This window comes from Centroberyx gerrardi, chromosome 15 (assembly GCF_048128805.1).
Source record: "Centroberyx gerrardi isolate f3 chromosome 15, fCenGer3.hap1.cur.20231027, whole genome shotgun sequence".
Lineage (NCBI taxonomy): Eukaryota > Metazoa > Chordata > Actinopteri > Beryciformes > Berycidae > Centroberyx > Centroberyx gerrardi.
In genome coordinates, this window is record NC_136011.1 from 15,807,580 (window position 1) to 15,827,384 (window position 19,805).

Genomic DNA, 19,805 nt, shown 5'->3' on the forward strand with positions numbered 1-19,805 from the left:
GCTTATCGGCTACAGTGGCGCTCTGTCTTGGACAAGCAGAGCAGCAAGCAATCTGCTGATTGCTGTTTTGGCAGAACTGTCAAGGTTTGTCCTCTGTTAAGTGATGGATAGATACGAGGGGGAGGAAGGGAGCCAGAGAGTTATCTCTTTGGCTTGTGTTTTACTCTGTCTGAGAAGGGAATGACATAGGAAAACCCGTTAAACAATTTGTTCAATAATGAAAGCTCATTATTGAGATGAGATCCTGTTTTTTTGTTCATGAACTGTGTGACCGTGTGATGCCCTACCTCATCTGCAAGAAAATAATTGGTAATAGTCCAGTTGTCAGAAACTTTATGTTTCCTGGTGCACATTATTTAGTAGGTAAGGTTACAGTAGAGAATAAAAACCAAATTATTAACAGGACATTCCTTAGAAAAAAAAAAAAATACAATCTTGCCATTCTCCTATGTTTATTTACTGGTGTAACTATATCCTTCATAATTAATTGCTTTTCTCTCTTCAACAACCTCTGATTTGTGGCTATACTGGAAAGCTCACCCTCATCCACTAGTTTTTCACTTATGTCACAGGCAGGTTCTCTTCCAGGGTACATTATGCCAAATTGTCCTCACTGAGTAAGGGAGTGGGGGGGGTGTGGGGGGTGTCTGTGAGTGAGAGTGAGGCAGTGAGTGAGAAATGGAAAGAGTGGGAAAAACTCTAGTCGATAAGCAGGGATTGCCTTCAATAAATTTGCTTTTTTTTTTGGTCTCACTAAAGGGCTTTTAGTGCATTACCTTTGTCATTTCATTTGTCCCCTCTGTTTTGCTTTCTTTCCTTTTGTGGGTAGAAGGCAGTGGGAGGGAAAGATGAATGCTGAACTGTGATTAGACATCAGCTTAGGTTGCTTTTAATGGAGGGAGAGTATCAGAACGGGGTTGGTTTAAGCTGTCCACCCAAAGCTCTCGCTCTCGCTCTCTCTCTTGCACTCGCTCTCTCTTGCGCTCGTTCTCTCTCTCTCTCTTTCTTTCTTTCTCTCTCTCTCTCTCTTGCTCTTGCTCTCTCTCTCACTCCTCTTGCTCTCTCTCTCACTCCTCTTGCTCTCTCTCTCACTCTCTCTCTGTCTCCCCTTCTCGCTCTCTCCCCTCTAGTTTTTATGTTGACTCTCTGAAGAACTGAAACAGGGCCTCAGGCAGTGCCATTGTATAAAGGATGGAGGGAGATGGGAGAGACATCGTGCCAGTTTGAAAGCTTGACCTGACTCATGACATGCCATAGCGTGGTTGTGCATTGAGCTATAGATAATGATGCTGAGTGAAACATTAATGCCTCCCATCCCCCAAAATGTACTAAAACAGAATTTTGTTTAATACCAAAAAATTATATTTCATATAAAAAGATAGCATTTGTCAGAGACTCTAAACACCCTTTAATTCACTATATTATGTCAGTGGCCCACAAGAATCTCTTTTGGGAACTCAAAATGTCTTTTGCTTTCTTTTCAGATTATTCGAGGGTTCTTCACCAAAGAAGATCGAGAAACTGAAAACTCTGTTGTGTTACTTCAGGAGAGTCACAAAGATCAGTAAGCCTCAAATATAGAATATATCCCATGTTGTGTTGTACTGAATGCTCCTCCTCTGTTCTTTATATTTTTTTTTTTAGTTGTTGAACAATTGTTGATTTCTGAATTTTTCTTCTTTCCAAGGGCCCAGAGGTCTTGTTACATTCACAAGACAAAGTTTGAGTAGCTCTCCAAACTGGGAAAGGTACTACACTATATTCCACTGCATGTATGAATTTAACGACCGATACTTTTAGTTTACATCCAATCATTTACATGTGCAGCCAATGGACACAGTGTGTTACCTGCCTTTTTCCACCTTTTTGTGGAGTTATAGCCTGAATTCAAAATAGATAGATTTTTTTGTCAATGATCTGCACACAGTATTCAATTCCTATACAGTGACACTCCAAATTCAAAGAACTGTCAATAGACAGAGACAAAATTGTGAGAAGGCGTAGATCTGGGAGAGGGTATACAACAATTTCTAAAGTGTTGGGATTTCACAAGAGCACTATAGGTTCCATCATTAGAAAATGGAAAAAAATATGGAACTACCCAGACTTTTCCTACGACTGGTCATCCGACCAAACTCAGCAACCGAACAAGAAGGACCTTAGTCAGAGTGTTGACCAAGAACCCATGGACCACTCTAACAGAACTACAGAGGCCCTTGGCTACAATGGGAAATTTTGCCAGAAGGACATCAGTCAGTGCAGCATTTCACAGATCTGGGCTGCATGGCAGAGTGTCCAAAAGGAAGCTGCTCCTGGGGGAGAAAAGGCAAATGACAGCAGCCTGGAGTTCACAAAAATGCACATGAAAGACTCTGAGAGCATGAGGCAAAAGATTCTGTGGTGAAACGACAATTGACCTCATTAGCTGTGATGCAAAGTGCTATGTCTGGTGAAAACTGGGCACAGCTCATCAGCCATCTAACACCATCCCTACCGTGAAGCATGGTGGTGGCAGCATTATGCTGTGGGGGGGGAGTGGCTTTACAACAGCAGGGACTGGGAGACTTAAAGATAGAGGGAACAATGAATGGAACTAAATACAGGCCAATTATTGTGGAGAACTTCAAAGTGCCACAGACCTTAGATTGGGGTGATTTATGACCCCTAAGCATACGACCTAATCAGCACGGGAATGGCTTCACAACAAGCATGTTAAAGTCCTTGTGTGACTTCCAGCAGATATGTTCCACATAATTTCTTAGCCACAACAGACGCGCCACAGGAGGTTTTCCAACACACTTCCATGTATGAAGTAAGATTTCAGGCTATTGGGCCCCCCGGTGGCTCACCGAGTAGAGCGCATACCATCGTACCACCTTCCTGCAGCGACCCAGGTTCGAATCCAGCCTGCGGTCATTTGCTGCATGTCCTCCCCTCTCTCTCTCTCCCATACCTTCCTGTCTCTCTCTCACTAACTCTGTCAAATAAAGCATAAAATGCCTAAAATAAGTCTTAAAAAAAAAAAAAAAAGATTTAAGGCCATTTACCTTGTTCAATGGTTGATTGTAGCGTTTATTGTAGTGTTGATTGTAGTGTTGTTGTGTGCCCACACAGGTTGGTGGTAGAAGAATAGTGTTGATTCAAAAGGATGATAATTTCAACTTATAAAAATAAGACCATAATACTATAACAAAAAGGGGTTGAAAAACTGTGTGCTGGCGTCCTCCTAACAAAACTGAAAACTGGCTACCTGTGAGCTGTTCACAGACTCTCCCCATCCAACTTGACAACACCACAAAATGCAGAAAAAGTCAAGTGGGTTGATTAGTCTCTGGAGGCACTGTAGAGAATAGCTGTAATTCTGGTATAGCACATTAAATTATTGCATTCAAATACCCGTAGAGCACTGGATCAGTCCCCAGGCGTTTCTCTTCCTTCATGCCTGGTATTTTCCCCCAGGCATAATGATTCATAAAGAAGACGTTTAAGGGTCTGAAGTCATTCTTTTATTTAACTTCAAAACAAGAGCTATGTTTTTTTTTGAAGCTATGAATTTTTTTTTTCAATATGCACAGACTTTACTGAAGGTCCTGTTTTGTAAACTGTGTGCAAATCTTTCCACACTGGTGTGTTTCCAAGTTGTGTAATGCAGGCTTAGTCTGGTACACAAATGATTGACTACAGTGGTGTTACCCCTTTTGGAACAGTGAAACAAGCACATTGACAGTCATTCAAGTTCACCATCCACTGTATGATGGGTTGTGTGTTAACTACTCTTTAGTGAAGGAGTAACTGAAAGTTTTTTCATCTTTCTACGCAGTTCCCAGACTCAGCTGACACGCCTTCATATCACTTGTGAGGGAACGATTGAGGATGATGGATACGGGATGCTGCAGGTGGGAATTCCTTTGGAGTTTTGCATTGAGTGATTGGTATTCATTTATACTGCAGGACCGAGGACCCGCTGCTGATGTAACTAAAGTCAGTCTACCTGGCCTTATGAAAGTCAGTACACCCGCCTATGCCTCTCAGTCAATGGCAAACGCACTTCATTTTGTGACAGTGACAACACAAACTCAATGTCAAGATTGTTAGCTCGGATCCTTAGACTTGGCGTGTCATGGACTGCCTATCATCTACATCTATTTGTGCGATTGTTACTGTGGCAAAAAAAAAGAAAACCTGACAAAAATTACCCAGCCCTACATGTTTCTGACTGTCACCGTGGCTTTCCCTCAGCTTTCATAGGTCATACCCAGTCTACTGCTTGTCTGCCTAGTTGTCTACTTTCTGTAGCTCAAATTCGGGTGTATAATTTTGTGCATATCTGTGTACATTTCCGGCTCCCTGTCTGTCTACATTGATTCACCTCTGCTCCTCGCTCCCCTCTGTGTTCCACGGTGGCTGGTGCATTTTTCCTCTGGCTTGACAGCTGATGTGTACACATGAGTAGCTCAGAGGGGCTCGGGTGGAGGAGAGGACCCTGGGGTGGGGTGAGGAGAGAGGGGCGCAGGGAGAAAAAGATGATGGGGGGTGAGCCGTCTCACAGGGGCGACCCAACGGGCCAAGAGTCCTGCAGGCGGATTGATGGCTACCTCAGCAGGCTGGACACTGGTTGGGTGCGGAGTTTTGATAGGGCGGAGCGGGCTGTCATTCTGTCAGGAGGTGAGATTGAAGGGTGAGGGGGTGAGGTTAGGGGTAAACGAGTGAAGGAGATGACGAGGTGAGCGATTGTGAGAAAACATTCACATACACACGCTCCCACTGTCACACAGAGTGACGTGGCTGTGGGCCAGTGAGCACAACCCTCACCCCTGACAGACTGTTTAAATAGCAGCATTGTGAGTGAATGGGTTGCCCTCTTATCCATGCCCCAAAAACAAGGAGGGAGCTTGCAGAGCTTAAGGCTCCAGCATCACAACAAAATATTTCCTGCATTGAAAAAAGGACTATTAAATCTAGCCACAAGCTGCAATTCAGGGGTTCAAGCCTATATGGGAATGTTGAAGTCCTCCATTAACAATTTGGGGTTTATAGACAATTAGTGTATCTTAGACTTTGAATGCTGTTTAACAGGTTTTGTGTCAATAATCAAACACTGAAAAAGCTGAAAATTTAATAATGGTAAAAATAAAATCCATATTGGCAGACTTTCATGAACTATTTGCAATTTAAATGGGATCATATTGCTGGTGAAGGTGGAAGCACACATCCTTTATCCTGTAGCAACGTTTTCTTTGTCTGTAGCCTGTAGCATTTCATGAGAAATTGAGAAAATTGGTTTGGAGTTCCCAGAAATGGTTCAGCATCTGGAACCACATGTGTACCGCTGGCCTGGGATCAAGTCCTGCCCAGGGTGCAAATAATAATATCATGTTTCATTTCTCCCTGTGGACTTGATTTTCATGTATGTTGTTTTGCTACGATGCGCTAAGTTGATTATTTCCAAGCAGGAAGCAGTGTTGTGATCCTTAGACATTTATCTGTGTTAAATGGCCACAGTGGGTGGCAGATAAGGACACGCTAACAGAGTCATTTGTTCAAATAATGAGAGTGATGGTAGCCAAACCTTGCAGCACAACTCTCCTCAGCTCTATTGAATGGACAGGACAAAGGGCAACATATTAACATATTTGAACCAAGATTTGTTGTAAATACAAGGCCGAGCCTTTGTTAGGAAGCATTTGCAGAATGTCTTAACAGATCCTCAACCTTTCTTGCACACCATGGATAAGTTGAGTTCAACAAGGGTCTCCCATTCCATTTTAACAGTCCAATGATGTTTCGGAGCACTGGCGAAAGCTGTTAAGAAGCGAAAATGAAGTATGAAATGTCTATAACTAATTTCAATCACAATTTCAATCAGCTGTGTGTATTTGTGTTTATTTCCAGGTGGACTTTGCTAACAGGCTGGTAGGTGGAGGAGTAACAGGACTAGGGCTGGTCCAGGAGGAGATCAGGTTCCTCATCAACCCGGAACTCATCGTCTCTCGCCTTTTCACAGAAGCTCTGGAATACAACGAATGCCTCATTATCACAGGTACTTCACACACGCTCCTTGGTTTTGAAGAGTGACAGAATTTTGGCACAGCAGTGAGTGCCACAACAGCGGGTTCTTTGTGTGATGACGCTGGACTTTTAGCCCTTCAAAGCTCTCATCATAATGGTGTCAATGAGCCAGGCCATGTTCCCTCTTTATATCCCACAATGCATACAAATAAACAAATTAGCTTTTCTTTAGCCTGCTCCTTCTTCTCTTTGTTTTTCTTGGTCTCAGCAGCTCTCAGACTCTGCTTTCTCTGGCATTTCTTACTGTGCCTGATATTTTCTCCCTCGTCGCAAGTTCTCTCTCTCTCGATTTCTTACTCTTTCTCTTTTTCTCAATTTCATCTGTGATCTTCTGTTTCTGATACTTTGTCTCTCTTTCATTTGACTCTGTCTGTTCCCTCCTCCCCTGCTGTCTCCCTGTCCTCCCTTCATCTATGGGATAGATTGAAGGTATCGCTGTGGTCTGGTTGTGCAGACACATATTCTGAGGAACACCTGCCCTCTTATGTCACTTCCTAAAAGTGGCATACACGTTTCTCACACACACACGCAAACATCTTTGTGTTTTGCCTTATGTACAGTGTTATATTGTCCTAGTTAGCGCCTGACTGAATGTAATAATTAATTCTGTACATTTCAGGGTTATATCTACTCACAAAAGATCAGGACATAGCTTTGAATCTAATCTAGGATATGTACACATTTCTGTACATCTGCCAACAAGTATGATTCCTGTATGTATAACATATATGCTTAAATTACTTAAATTATTTGTCACTGCTTAAGCTTTTAATTTCACATCAAAAGTGTAATGTCATTTTCCAACATATGAAAAGATTACACTGAGATGTAGGCCTACAAGTACAAGATGTCATGGAGCACTTGCCCAGTTGGGCCAGTAGGTCAGAGTTCTACTTGCCCCTAGCATATTTTCACTGGCCCAGCAGGCAAAAATGAAAATAACAATTTTTTTATACATTATAAATGTGTCCTTGTTGCACTTATTCTATTCTTGGATTAGCCCTCATAACCAACTGATAAAAGCTTTTCTATGAATAGAATCATCAGTAAAATGGAAAAAAGAAGAAAAAACATAAACCAGAGTGGAAATTCATGAGCCTGCTAAGTCTCTCCATTCATCCATCTTGCCAGTACATTAATCAGACATGATGAAAGGTTGTTAGCTAACCGCTGTGCCAACAACATACAGGCTAGCTGCTGCTGGCTGGTGTGTCGTGGGCATTGAGTGTGTGTTTTACGGTAATGTTGGTGCCTTCGAAAAAAATGAGCCAGCTCGATCCACCCTACTGAGAATTCATCAACAAACGTACAAACAGTACAGGATTGATTTGCCATTTTCAACCCCAATCTGATTGGTTAGAGAAAGCGCAACAGAGAGGAGGGTGGGCCAGTAGCAACGCAGAGAGGCAACGATAATAGGTTAATAACACCAGATGAGGAATAGTAAGACCAGAAACTTTTTTTCGGGCACTGACTGACCAATTAACTGGCCCAAGCAGTCCTTATTGTCGAACCCTGTAAAGGTTCTGCAGCTCAGACGGTAAAACAGAGCTCTAACACTGGTTCCTACTGGTGCCACCCATGTGAAAAACAAATGCGCTCATGGTTCTGTAAGGTGCTTTGGATAAAAGCGTCCACCTAATGGCAAATGTTATCCACCTAATGGCATATTGTCCCTCTTGTGTATGCCATCCTTCTTTTTAGGCTAGTTCAGCAGTAATTACCCAATGTCCAGTGCTGTTCAGGAGTGTATTTCTCCTTTTTTTTTTTTTTTCTTCTGAGAGTTATTTTCTCCCGTTCATTGAGCCCCATGTGTTTATTGGACTCCATTCATTTTTTTCCTCTTTCCCTCCTTCCATCCAGTCTGAAGGTAAATCCATTGCATTGATTCACTTGGGACTGCCCAGTTATCCTTCATTTCTCTCCAGCAGAATTGCTCTATTTTTCAACCTCCAACTCACTGTGCCTGAGTCAACCTGTTTAAGTGACCCGCCCTCGCTCGTTCCCTCTCACCCTCCTCTCTCCTCCCCTTCTCGGCATCCCACCTTCCCTCCTGCCTCTCAGCTGTACTTCGTCCACCATTGGTTAGAGTCAGGGGTTGTTGCCTTTTGCTCTGGACCACAGATGGCAATGTAAGATGAAAATTAAATGATCCCTGTGGGGAATTTAGGCTGTTGCAGCAGCTAATAGTAGTAGGATACAGCAAAGAAAAATAGATTGTAAATAAGAACATAGCAAAATGAGGGTTATGTAAATGTACACAACCAACAATTTCAACATTGGAACATGCTAAGTAGAAAAAAATAATAATGCATGGATTACAGCATTAAAAGAGTGTGCAAAATAGATGCAGTAGTAGCAGCAGAACTTAATGTGGCAAAGAAAAATGAATGACAAAATTTACAATATAAATGGTATAAAAGGTATGAAATATTTGCAGTATGAAAAAGTGAAAAAATATAACCTAATTATATGCAATATAGAACAAATGAGGGGAAAATGAGAATATGAGTAAAAACAGTGTGAAGTTACAGCATACACATAGGATGTGTGTAGGTGTTTTTAATCATTGATCATTGAGCGTGCATAAATCACTTATTACCCCCATTCATCCAGATAGTCATGAAGAAAGAGCTTTCTTTCATTGCTCCCTCATCACTTCTTGTCTCATCTCTCTCTTCATTTACTCCTGTACACCCTGAATCCCCAGTGGAAATGCTCTTACCCTCAGCAAACAAAGAAACACTGTGAATTGATTCATTAGTCAATCGATTTATGACAGCTCCAATTTATTGCCCCTTTCTCTCTAACAAGCATATCAAAACAAATCTTTTACATCCGCTTGTCGTGTTTTGGTACTTGTACTTCGCTGGGACGTGACACCGGCTTTCATTTTTGCTCTTGACGTCACAAGAGGCATCATTATCCCGTTTGATAAATCCATCCTCTTGACATGAGGGCAGGTATTATAACTTAGCAGTCTGCGCACTGAAACTCGAATAGAAACCGCCGCTCCCAAATGTCTGCACTTGATTGATTCTGTTGCTGCAGACTTTTTTGAAGCTGTGCCAAGCAGAGGAGACAAATTGCATGTGGGCAAGCGAAATATGAACGGACTAAGGGTTTGCATGGTCTGATGGCCACTCTCGTAGCCCCCTCTATCTTCTACATGGCCTAGTGCTTATAGGCTGGAGCAGAGTGGTGTTGAACAGCAGGAGAGAGAGAGAGAGGAAGAGCCAGTGTAGGGTTAGAGCCCCTAACCCATATTGATAACACCACCAAACACACACATACACAAACAGCTGCCAATGCCCTTCAGTCAATATAAAAACCCACCAAGCCAAGATTTTATTTTGTATGGTGCCATGTTGTCTCCTATGACACACATGTCCCTTCAGAGTCACCTTCAGCGGTTAGTCACTGTCCCCCTCCCTGTCCTTCCTCCATCTATCCCTCCCTGTCTCCCTCCTTCCCTCCTCCTCCTCTCCACTTAACTTTATTACATTTGGACAGAGAGGAATTTATAACCTAACTAAGGTCATTGCTCCACTAATGGAATGGGCCAGTTGCGCCATAGATTCATTAAAACATTGCAGGATATTCCTTGCACGCATGCACCGTTTCCGCTTTCAGTCAAGTCTCTGCTCCTCCCCTTCTTTATCTCCTTCTCTCTCTCTCTGTCTCTCTCTCTTTTTCTCCTCTATCGGGTTAATCATATTCCCTTTCCAGTAAAGGTGTCCTGACATGCGCCTTCCAATGCATGGGGAACCTATACGTCACATCGGTTTTTGTCCATGGGCATATTCGGATTGGAAGGCAGAGGGCCAGGATGTAATCTAGTGATGGCAGCCTGTATGCCTGGATGCTATCATGGGCGGTCACCAGGATAAATAGGATCAAGGTGAAGGAGGAGAAGGAGAGCTGTGTTGATGGAGAGAGATGTGGGCAGTCTACCTTTTGACGTTAGGAGTCGCTGGTGTTGTATCAAGTACTGTGGTTCGTTTGGCTGTCTGGACTTGGGACTTTCAAAAAGGCTGTTTTTGCCCACTTAGCCAAGGCTTTATATAGAAACATAATTCTCAGTTGCCTAAGTGTACTGTCTGTTGTTGGTGTGTCTCCTGGCACCAGCCAAAGGGCCATTAGCTTGAGTCATGCTTTGGCATAGGAGGGCAGAAAGAAATCATTTACCCTTAGCCTTCAATCCCATTTTATAGCAGCAGAACTTGGTAGATTCTTTATGCTTGAAATTGAATTAACTCAATTATAAAAACAAAAAATATCTATCTATTGGCACTGGTATTTTCCTACAGCTTTTCAAGAGCAACTTGCAGTTGATACTTTCCTTCTCAGAATGAAATTGAGCATTGCTCTAGAAATACTGTATGTAGAGCTTTTGTAGTTGTTGTGAACTTAACTAGCAAACTCCCCCACTGTGCTAGTAACACACTTATCTCTGCCAGTACCTTGAAGCTCAAAGGCTATGTTAATCAGATGTTTTAACTCCTGCTGTTCATTCAAATACTGTGTAACAAGGTACCCCATACATAATGCATATGGTAGGCTTTAATGGGCATCGTTTTCTGCAATGAGTGCTACGTATAATAATGACAAATGATGAAATCTTTCAAACCCTAACCCCAAACACATACCAGTAGAAGTTATGAAAAAACGAATTCCTTGGTAACAAAGGTGTAATACCCTGTTATTAAATGTGTGAGACTGTGAGCTTGTTTCCCTCAGGAAGGATCTTTAATGTTTTGCAAGCCTTTTGCAAATGTGGCCAAGGTTAACTTCTTCTGTTCTAACCATTTCTTCCCATTATGGCTGAAAGCTTTTCATTTCGAACCCTAAAGCGGATTACTTATTTAATCAATGGCCTTTATTTATGGCAATCCAATACAAGCTGATACTGTGTACTCGCATGGGGAGGATAGAAAGCACCAAATTTGATTTAAGAAATAAGGCGCTGAAATAGATTTAGGCGCACTGTGTGCTCTGACTGCTAAATGTCAGTTTTTTTCTTGGCTTTGTCTGTCTTGTTCTCCAGGTACAGAGCAGTACAGTAAATACTCAGGCTATGCTGAGAGTTACAAATGGAAGGACAGCCACAAGGATGAGACTCCCAGGTATTAGCCTATTTTTTTTTTTTTATGACATAGTAATACTTTTGGATTCTTGCTCTGATAAATCCAACCCAAAAAACTTCAGTCCAGTACAGTCAAGATGGAGTTAAGAGGGAAGGATCTTTCCCTCTGGGGCAGTTCCACCTCTCTCATTACTTCACCCTCATTCTTTCATTTCCAGGGATGACTGGCAGAGACGGTGTACAGAGATTGTGGCCCTGGATGCTCTGAAGTTCAGGCACTTCCTAGAGCAGTTCCACCCTGAGAAGATGACCAGAGAGCTCAACAAGGTGAGAGAGACGCCCCACTCTGTGTGGGCACAGCGATCTAGAGAATGGTGTTGGCTGGCATAATATCATGCATTCCCAAAATAGAAGGATACCCAGATATTGTTGAAATGAAGGCCTGAAAGGCAAGTTGAGGAATTGGTTTATTTAAGTTGGGAATATTTTGACATCTGCTGTCATCTCATAGAACTTTTCTCAATATGCATCAACCTCTTTCATGTTGAGGAATATCTGTCAAGTATCTTCCTCATTGTATTGAATACGCCCCGAGACATTGAGTATTTCATGAATTGAGTTGTAACAGTTGAAGCCATTTAGAATGGGCAGCTATGACAGCAGCTGTCACTTTCAATTGACGGGATTGTCACAGCTGTCCAGCTACTAGCATCACTGTTGTCACTCAGGTAGCTGTTGTCACTAATGGCCTCAACAGTACACATTCATTTTTATGGGAGCCAATTTATCACAAGGATTTTCCTTAAAGGACACAATGCATAACGAAATGCATAAAAAACACAGCCTCAATTGTTGATACTTTTGAAAAGATATTTATTTCAGGTAAGTATAGGATAATGCTGGACATTAGGAATGGGACGATATATTGAAATTCAATATCGCAATAGAAAAATGTGACAATACGTATCGTGGGTCAGAAAAAAGAATTGTGATACTAGCTCCATTTTATTCTGCCGTAGTAATCACAAATGAGACGGCTTGCCCATCACAATTTCACAAGCTCTCCATCCAAATTATATTGTTTGCACTTGTTGTTTACATTCTAGCAAGCCAATGGGATCGCTAGAAAGATTTGTGTCTCAGAAATAAACATAATTCTGCACGGTCATACTTTGTTGTCATTGAACTTTTATTTATTACATCGTATCGTGGTTGTATCGAATCGTGAATCCCATATCGCGTATCGAATCATATCTTGAGATAAACATATTGTGCCATTCCTACTGGACATGGAGGACATTTAAAACATCAGAGCTCATAGGGTTGAACTTTGACATATTGTCAGGTACCAGCTGCAGAGTTGATAATTTAAGACTCAGTGATCTGTAACACCATTGTATTTAGCTCAAGGATACTAACAGCTGGTTTCCATTGTACTACACAACAGCGATTTATGGTGTTGGTATGGTCAGTTACATGATACAGTTTTTTCCTGCTCATTGAAGTCTTAGGTAAAATATCATGCAAAATATCATGCATATATGTCCATTGCATAAATGGCTCCTGATTGGGTTGTAATCTTGTCATTTGTCTTTTAAGTGCTTATGGTGTAACCTCATGTTTGCCCCTTAACATTGTTACATGTGCTATTTGATGTCCAGCCTATGTGAAACCCACCATATTGAGGACAACACCACCTAAGCCTTATAAATCCTGGAAAAAATCTTGATTTATTTTTCAATCTCCATCTATCAGCAGAAAAGAAGAATGTCTGCATCATGGAGAAAATTGAGAAAAAATTTGACTTGTGTATCTTTCTTCCCCACCTCCCCCCCCCCTTTCTGTGCATTTATCCCAGGCATACTGTGGATTCTTCCGAAATAACAGCAACAACCAGCACCTCTCTGCAGTAGCCACTGGCAACTGGGGTTGCGGGGCTTTTGGTGGAGACACACGGCTCAAAGGTATCATTGGCTAAATTACAAACAAGAGCCAATTATGTAGGAATCAACATTCTTTCATACATTAGATCTACTGATGTAGGGCGGCACATGCATCATATTGCTTAAATCAAAATAATAACCCTGGATTCTTCCCAAGCTGGGATTTAATCACAGTAGCTCAGACAAGATCACCCATTCTGGAGTCCACCCACCCCCCACCCATCCGCCCCACCCACCCCACCCACCCCACCCACCCTTTGTCCCAGCCTCCCCAGCCCCTGTTGAAGGACATTCGGCATTCCTGCTGTATAAACTGTACAGCAGTTAGCAGAAGCAGGTCTCTCTCATCCCCTCTGGTCAATTAGTCCCTCTCCTCGGGTGTCACTCACTCATTTACGTAAGACCTATCCCTTCCCTCCCTTTATTGATCAGCTGACACACATTTATGTTTTCCATTAAAAGGGCGATTGATTACAGGGTAGGGACTCCATAAATCCAGGCTGAAGAAGGTCTCTGCTGGCTTACACTACATCACTCTGCATAGGCAGGGGTCGCTTACTGTCCCCTTCAATACTCCACACCTCCGCAGGTAACATTTGTCACTCTGAGGAAGCCAGTTGTGTTTCTGGACCACAACACATTGTAACTGCGTTTAATTCAGTTCATGGACAAGTATGTCAAGAGTTTTCATTGATAGTTGCTCAAGGAGCCTGGATTCATGGAGACTGTGCTGTGCTAAAAACACATATCCCATAAATGTTCTATATTATGAATGCAAACGGATGTTTTTAGATTGGAGTTACGTTGTTATTTGTGTGTACAGTTTCCGTTAGAGCTGAAGGTGTTAATTTCCTCTGCACCAGGCTATGAATAGATCCACTGGACTCATTGACAAAGTCCCTGAGGATGATATTACCTTCCGGGGGTCCCCCCCTATTTGCACTGAATTAGCATAGCTGGTATTTTTAGAAGGCAATAACTATATCTTACATTTATGTTGCGGAGCTGACTTCAGATGTGGTACTTACATAAGCATGGGCCGTTACATTGATGTAAAAATTATAGAGCTCTTGCAAATGATGATTTGTTTTGTCTGTTCATTAATCTGAAGCCAATATCCATTCTGTTAAATATTTAAAAGTCTTAAGACCTAATTTGCAAGGGCTAAAAAGATTGAGCGCCGTTGATGAGGTAATGCTACCAGTGGTGGATTATTTACTTTTCAGATACAAATTGCCCTTTGTCACTCATGTTCTTTTCTGCCAGAAGCCATACCTTATCTAGCTTAATGCCCAATTACTTAGTTCCCTCCACTTATTTTCAGTGGTCGATTACACGTTTATGATCCTTTGTGGAAATGAAGGAAACGAATACGATAAATTATTGTTGCCTGAATCTCTCTGTAGCTTTCTTGTTCTCTCTCTCTCAGCACTGATTCAGTTGATGGCTGCAGCAGAGGCTGGGAGAGACGTGGCCTACTTCACCTTTGGAGACGCTCAGCTTATGAGAGACGTTCATGAAATGCACACTTTCCTCACCGAGAGACAAATCACCGTGGGTAAGGCTCTCTCTCACTCACACACACACACACACACTCAGTACTGTCACTGTATGAGTTACGCTTGCTGGCCATACTGCGATCACAGCAAACTGTTAGGTGTTGGTCACTCTACAGATCTGTTGAGTCTCTACAGTAGATTACATAATGGACGGGAATGGTGATGATTTCAGCCAGCAGCGCTCTTGGGATTGTATCTTACGAGGCTCTTGAGGCTTGTATAGCACATGCAGTTTGTCCTTGCTGGCTTCATTAAAGGGACAGTGTGCATAAATAACAGAACATTGTCCATCTCTATGTTAAGTTATTCCACCTTATGGGCCATCTCCTTTTCTCAGCCCATCCATTCAGCCTCCGCCGCAGAGTGGATTACTGCCTGAGCTGACCCCAGCCTCTCCCCTCCCCCTCCTTTCATTTTTCTTTCTGCTGACATTTATTGAAGCCTTTCAGAGAAATTCCCCTCCAGCCATCCATTTCCTAAAGTGGAGCTACAGAGAAAAAGCTCACGGCTTGTGTGCGTGTGTATGTGCGTTTGATTTATAAATGAGACTGAACACTCTTTCTTTTTTTTTCTTTTTTTTCTGTTCCAATTTCGGTCTCTTTCTTGTTCTGTGTCTCTCAACCCTTATGTCCTTTTGTCTATTCCTCTCTCAAATCGCGTTTTATGTCGCTCTATATTTCCTCCTTCCTCTCTTGACCCCTACCCCCTGTCTCTTCAATCCTCTCTCTCTCTCTCTCTCTCTCTCCTTTCCCAGGGAGGCTGTACGGCCTGCTGAACCAATACTCCAGTGTGGTGTGTAAGAACTGCCGCACCATCCGCCCTGACGTCAGTCTCTACGGTTTCATCCATGAGAGGGTCTCTTCCCTCGCGACCGCCGACGCCTCGGACTCCACCAAGGACTCTGGGACGCCGCCCGTAACATCGGACTGTCATTAACACCAGGGGGAGCAGCGACTCGGCCTCCCCTCCCCCTCCCCCTCCCTCTCAACCAACTCTATAAAAGAGACTCCAGGTTCAAAAAACCTCAGCGCGCTCTGCCTCTCAGTCTCTTGCTCACAATCACTCACACACTCCCTTTAAGTTTGTGATCCCAACACACAAACTACCAAAACACGATTTTGCCTTTTCTCGCTGGTGGTACTATAGGAGCCTTGTAGTGAGTCACCAAATGTGCTGAGACGTTCCAGAGACTTATAGCAATAGTAAATCCCGGTTGCTGTTAGGCCTTTCTTTAGCCTAGATGTGATGTGGAGAATTTTGTTTTTACATGAGTTGATGGTTGATCAAACCCAAATATGGCCAAATATGCATGGTTGTGCGGACTGGACACTTTCAATATTGATATCAAGGGCATGATGAACCCTCCCTGGTTATCTTGTCTTATATTGTGTTTACTAGTTTTTGGATGAGTTGTCTTCTCTATTTACCATACCCAGGCAGTGGTGAGGTTCCTGAATGCAGAAAGATGAGATGCCATACTGTAGTCTATGCATGGGTAACATTTATTTCTCAAATATTCTACACAATATATGCTGCTGTTTTCTATCGTCTAGGTTGTTTGACTTTCATCGCACATTATTATTATCATCCTCTTTATGGCTCATTTTAATATGAGTCTAAAAATTTGATAAAATGGTCACTGAGAATCATTTGAGAGATGAAAGAGACACAGGCGCAAGTCATTTATGGTTGGCTTCATCTCAGATTGTTGATTCTGTTGTTATGAGTAACTTAATCATCCAAATGAATTCATTACTGAAAGCTCACAGTACAGCATTAAGCACACTACTGCTATATGAAAAGGGTGAGCAGATATAGAAATACTTGTGCACGCAAATATTATTTTTGTTCATATTTTTACTCAACATTTGCTTTAGGGATGTGGTTATGTTTTTTATGATTTACTGTATTTTTGATTGACAGTATGGATACTATTTAATGATGGGGTTGATATAAAAAAAATGGTTTAAATTCTGTAAATGTATTGCATAGTACTGTAGGTTTTTAGGCTGTACTCTTTTTATTATGATTTCTTAATTAAAATATGTCCTGCTAAAAGTGTATTCCTTTGCTTAAGTCATTAAGATGTGCAAAATGGACCACGTTGTTGAAGCAGCTATATTGCCAAAGGATCAATACAAAGCAAAGTTATCAAAGATGTTTTTATTCTCTTGTAAGGATAAATGGGATGGTAAAGAGAAGAGGGAATCAGACATTTATGGACTGTATAGCCTTATTTCGATTAACTCAAACACTTTAATGATAACCTAAAATGATGTCAAGAAGCCATTCTGCTGTACTCTGAGCATGTTTTCTTTACATCAATTTAGTTAAATTATTCATAGATCATCTAGAAATGCAGGTTTTATTGCCAGCTCTGCAGAGGGAATGAATTCCTGTTTTATGTTGCATGTTTGTTACAGCGCTTTGACACAACAGATCTATCACTTAATATCATGATACATGCATTACTTAATAATTTGAAATATGATTGATTTTTGTGAGACGGCACATATACCTAGGGCTTTCAGACAAATTTAATTCTGCCTGCAACATGCTTTATTAGATGAATTAGGGTTCCTAAATAACCTCATGACGTGGACTTCCTTAAATGGTGTGTAGGCTTGGGTAAGTGGATTACACATTATCTGCTGCTTCTTCTGCTCTTTGTACTGAGCCATTGCCACATTGCCTAAACGAGCTGTGGATGTGTGTCTAAAGTCGGTTTGGTTTGGCAGACCCGGCTGCTGGTGGCTGCTGGGAGCTCGGGTCGCCTGCACATGAACTTTATCTAGGTTACTGATTCCACCTGGATTAAATAAAAGGCTTGTTTGGGTTGGTCGTCGTCCAGTGGCACTGAAGGTTAACTGAATGTTGCAGGCTCCTCTGAATATTAAACTGCAGTCAATAAATATGACGTATTTAAACTAGTGTATTTTGTTTAATCCAAACCAGAATTGGCATATTTCAGAAGCAATTTTAATCTGAAAGGGAGGTGGTGAGAGAGCGGTCAGTTGTTCAATTACTTCCTAGACAAGAAATGGTTGTAATATTGAACAACTGGTCCAAGCTTGGCCTGTATAGTGAGGTAATTATTCTAAACCGCATGTAATTTACCACAAAGCCTAATGTTACCCAGCGGCACAGGTCCCTTCATCGATGAACACTATTAATAAAACGCCAGAAAGAAACCGGTCTTCACTCCATCTTTGTCAGGCAGCAGAGTCACTACCACAAAATGGCATTTCCATTCATAATTGCCTGACCCTACCTTCTCCAGGTCGCCTAGAGAGCAGCGGCAAGCAGAAATGCTCTGAGGATGCGAATAATGGAAGAAATAGAATTCTCTTTTAGGGATGACTGAGTGTTATTATTCAGGGAGACAGTTTTAGAGTCAAAAGTATAGTGAATATGCTGTAGTTAGTGTGGGAGAAACCATTTTGTTCTCACTGTTTGGTTTTCTGTGTTGAGAAGCATGTAGATAAATAGCAGTTTAATGGTTAAAGTATACATTTTGGTATTGTTTAAAGGAGAGACTGCACTCTGTTACTATATGTACAAAAGATAACAGATTAGCCAGAATTCAGAAACTACACACAGTTGTGATGCTGTTGTTAATGTGGTGTGCTGGTATTTAGACCCACTAAACACTGTTCTAGTAGAGCCTAGTGCAACACAATCCAACTCCATTTTCCCCTTTTCCTATGGTGTGTTTGTGTTATGATTGATAATACTGCTTCCTTCAGTGCCAGCATGAATGAATGATGGAAATCTAGATGAGGAAGAGAGGGAGGGAGGGAGGGCCAATTATCTTATTGTTTAACCCACTCAAGGTAGAAGCCCATCAATCTGAAACCACTTGCTCAAATGGCTCATGCTCAGTCTTTATAAAAGTTTAATTGGTTCATATAATTAACACTGAGGGGAAAGACATATGTATGATGTAACGTAGACTGAAAAATTATACCTTTCATGATGAGTGCTGTGTGTGCGAGGACTAATAGATTTAAACTGACAGGATTACAGCAAGTAATCTGATTACAAAAAGTGGTTATGGTCATCTATTACTGTTAAACACCATAAACAAAATAACACTGTAATTAACGGATTCTAAGATTTTTTTATTCGGAATCATTTGAGAGGGGAAAGTGTTTTTATTGTGGAATCAAAGACCCAAGCATAGATTTACTATAGAAATAGTTTTAAGGGAAAACATTAAATAAAATATTGCTTTTCTGAAAATATAACTGATTTTCTGTGTATTGGTGATTGTTTTCCTAATGATGATCACTCACTGGATATTATAGTTTTTATTTACCATCACATCATTAGTTGTAGGTAATGATGGTAACTGTGTGTTTGGCTGTTACCTGGGCTCCATCAGCACCTATGGGTGCAGCAGGCTGTGCGCTGTGCAGAGGCAACACCACCTGACACAGGGGGGCGTGTCGTGCCGCGGCTGCTAACGGATCTGTGTCACCTTCACTGCTACCTGTCCTACTTGCCCTCCTCTACGATGACAAAATAGTAAAAGAGAGTTGCTGTCTGGTAAGGTAAATGCAATCTCGAGAATAGAGCATAGGCGGCTTGTTAAACCATTCTCCTGTTCCGTGATACTGCGCTTTTCCAATGGCACAGAATAGAGAGGAGATTATAAGGATTTATTTTGACGTTGAGGGATTAGCGGTCCTGTGCAACGTAACAGACCCAGAATGACATAGGCAATGTTTTGGCATTGATGTCGGTGCTGTAGCCTAAGGAGCCGTTCCTCTGTGTTAAGCATCTTGCAGGAAAAAGGTGAGAAAGCCTTTGTATGTGAAGTAGAAGTGGTATATTCTGCAGCAGACCTACTTTGGTTCGCGGTTACGCGCTATTTACAGCTGCAACGATTGGGCGCAGAAAGAGACGCGCAGGCCATCCCGTAACCGTATTTACTCTTACGCAGTGGTCTTGTTCTGTAAAATCTGTGCTGCATTTGCGAAATCCTGTGGAAATCCAATCGAAAATAAACGCCTGTAATTAATTTAAACCACGAGCCTGTGCATAATTAGTTTATAGGTGCAGTGCGCTCTAGCATGCATAGTATATGCAGCTGGGATATTGTGCGCTGAAAACATTCAAACATGTCTCTTGTAGGGAATAGGAAAC

At 41.8% G+C, this 19,805-nt stretch overlaps 1 protein-coding gene across 2 annotated transcripts in view; it reads left to right on the top strand.

Moving 5' to 3' along the window:
* parga (poly (ADP-ribose) glycohydrolase a) overlaps positions 1 to 16,704 on the top strand; it is a 29,930-nt gene extending 13,226 nt beyond the window's left edge. For both annotated transcript variants that reach the window (XM_078288879.1, XM_071908164.2), the window contains exons 11-19: positions 1,485 to 1,564; positions 1,688 to 1,748; positions 3,821 to 3,896; positions 5,893 to 6,040; positions 11,117 to 11,195; positions 11,374 to 11,482; positions 13,014 to 13,119; positions 14,528 to 14,656; positions 15,412 to 16,704. In XM_078288879.1, the coding sequence (XP_078145005.1) occupies positions 1,485 to 1,564; positions 1,688 to 1,748; positions 3,821 to 3,896; positions 5,893 to 6,040; positions 11,117 to 11,195; positions 11,374 to 11,482; positions 13,014 to 13,119; positions 14,528 to 14,656; positions 15,412 to 15,593 (970 nt within the window). In that variant the 3' untranslated portion in view covers positions 15,594 to 16,704. The remainder of the gene's footprint in view (positions 1 to 1,484; positions 1,565 to 1,687; positions 1,749 to 3,820; positions 3,897 to 5,892; positions 6,041 to 11,116; positions 11,196 to 11,373; positions 11,483 to 13,013; positions 13,120 to 14,527; positions 14,657 to 15,411) is intronic.
* The last annotated feature ends 3,101 nt before the right edge of the window (positions 16,705 to 19,805 follow it).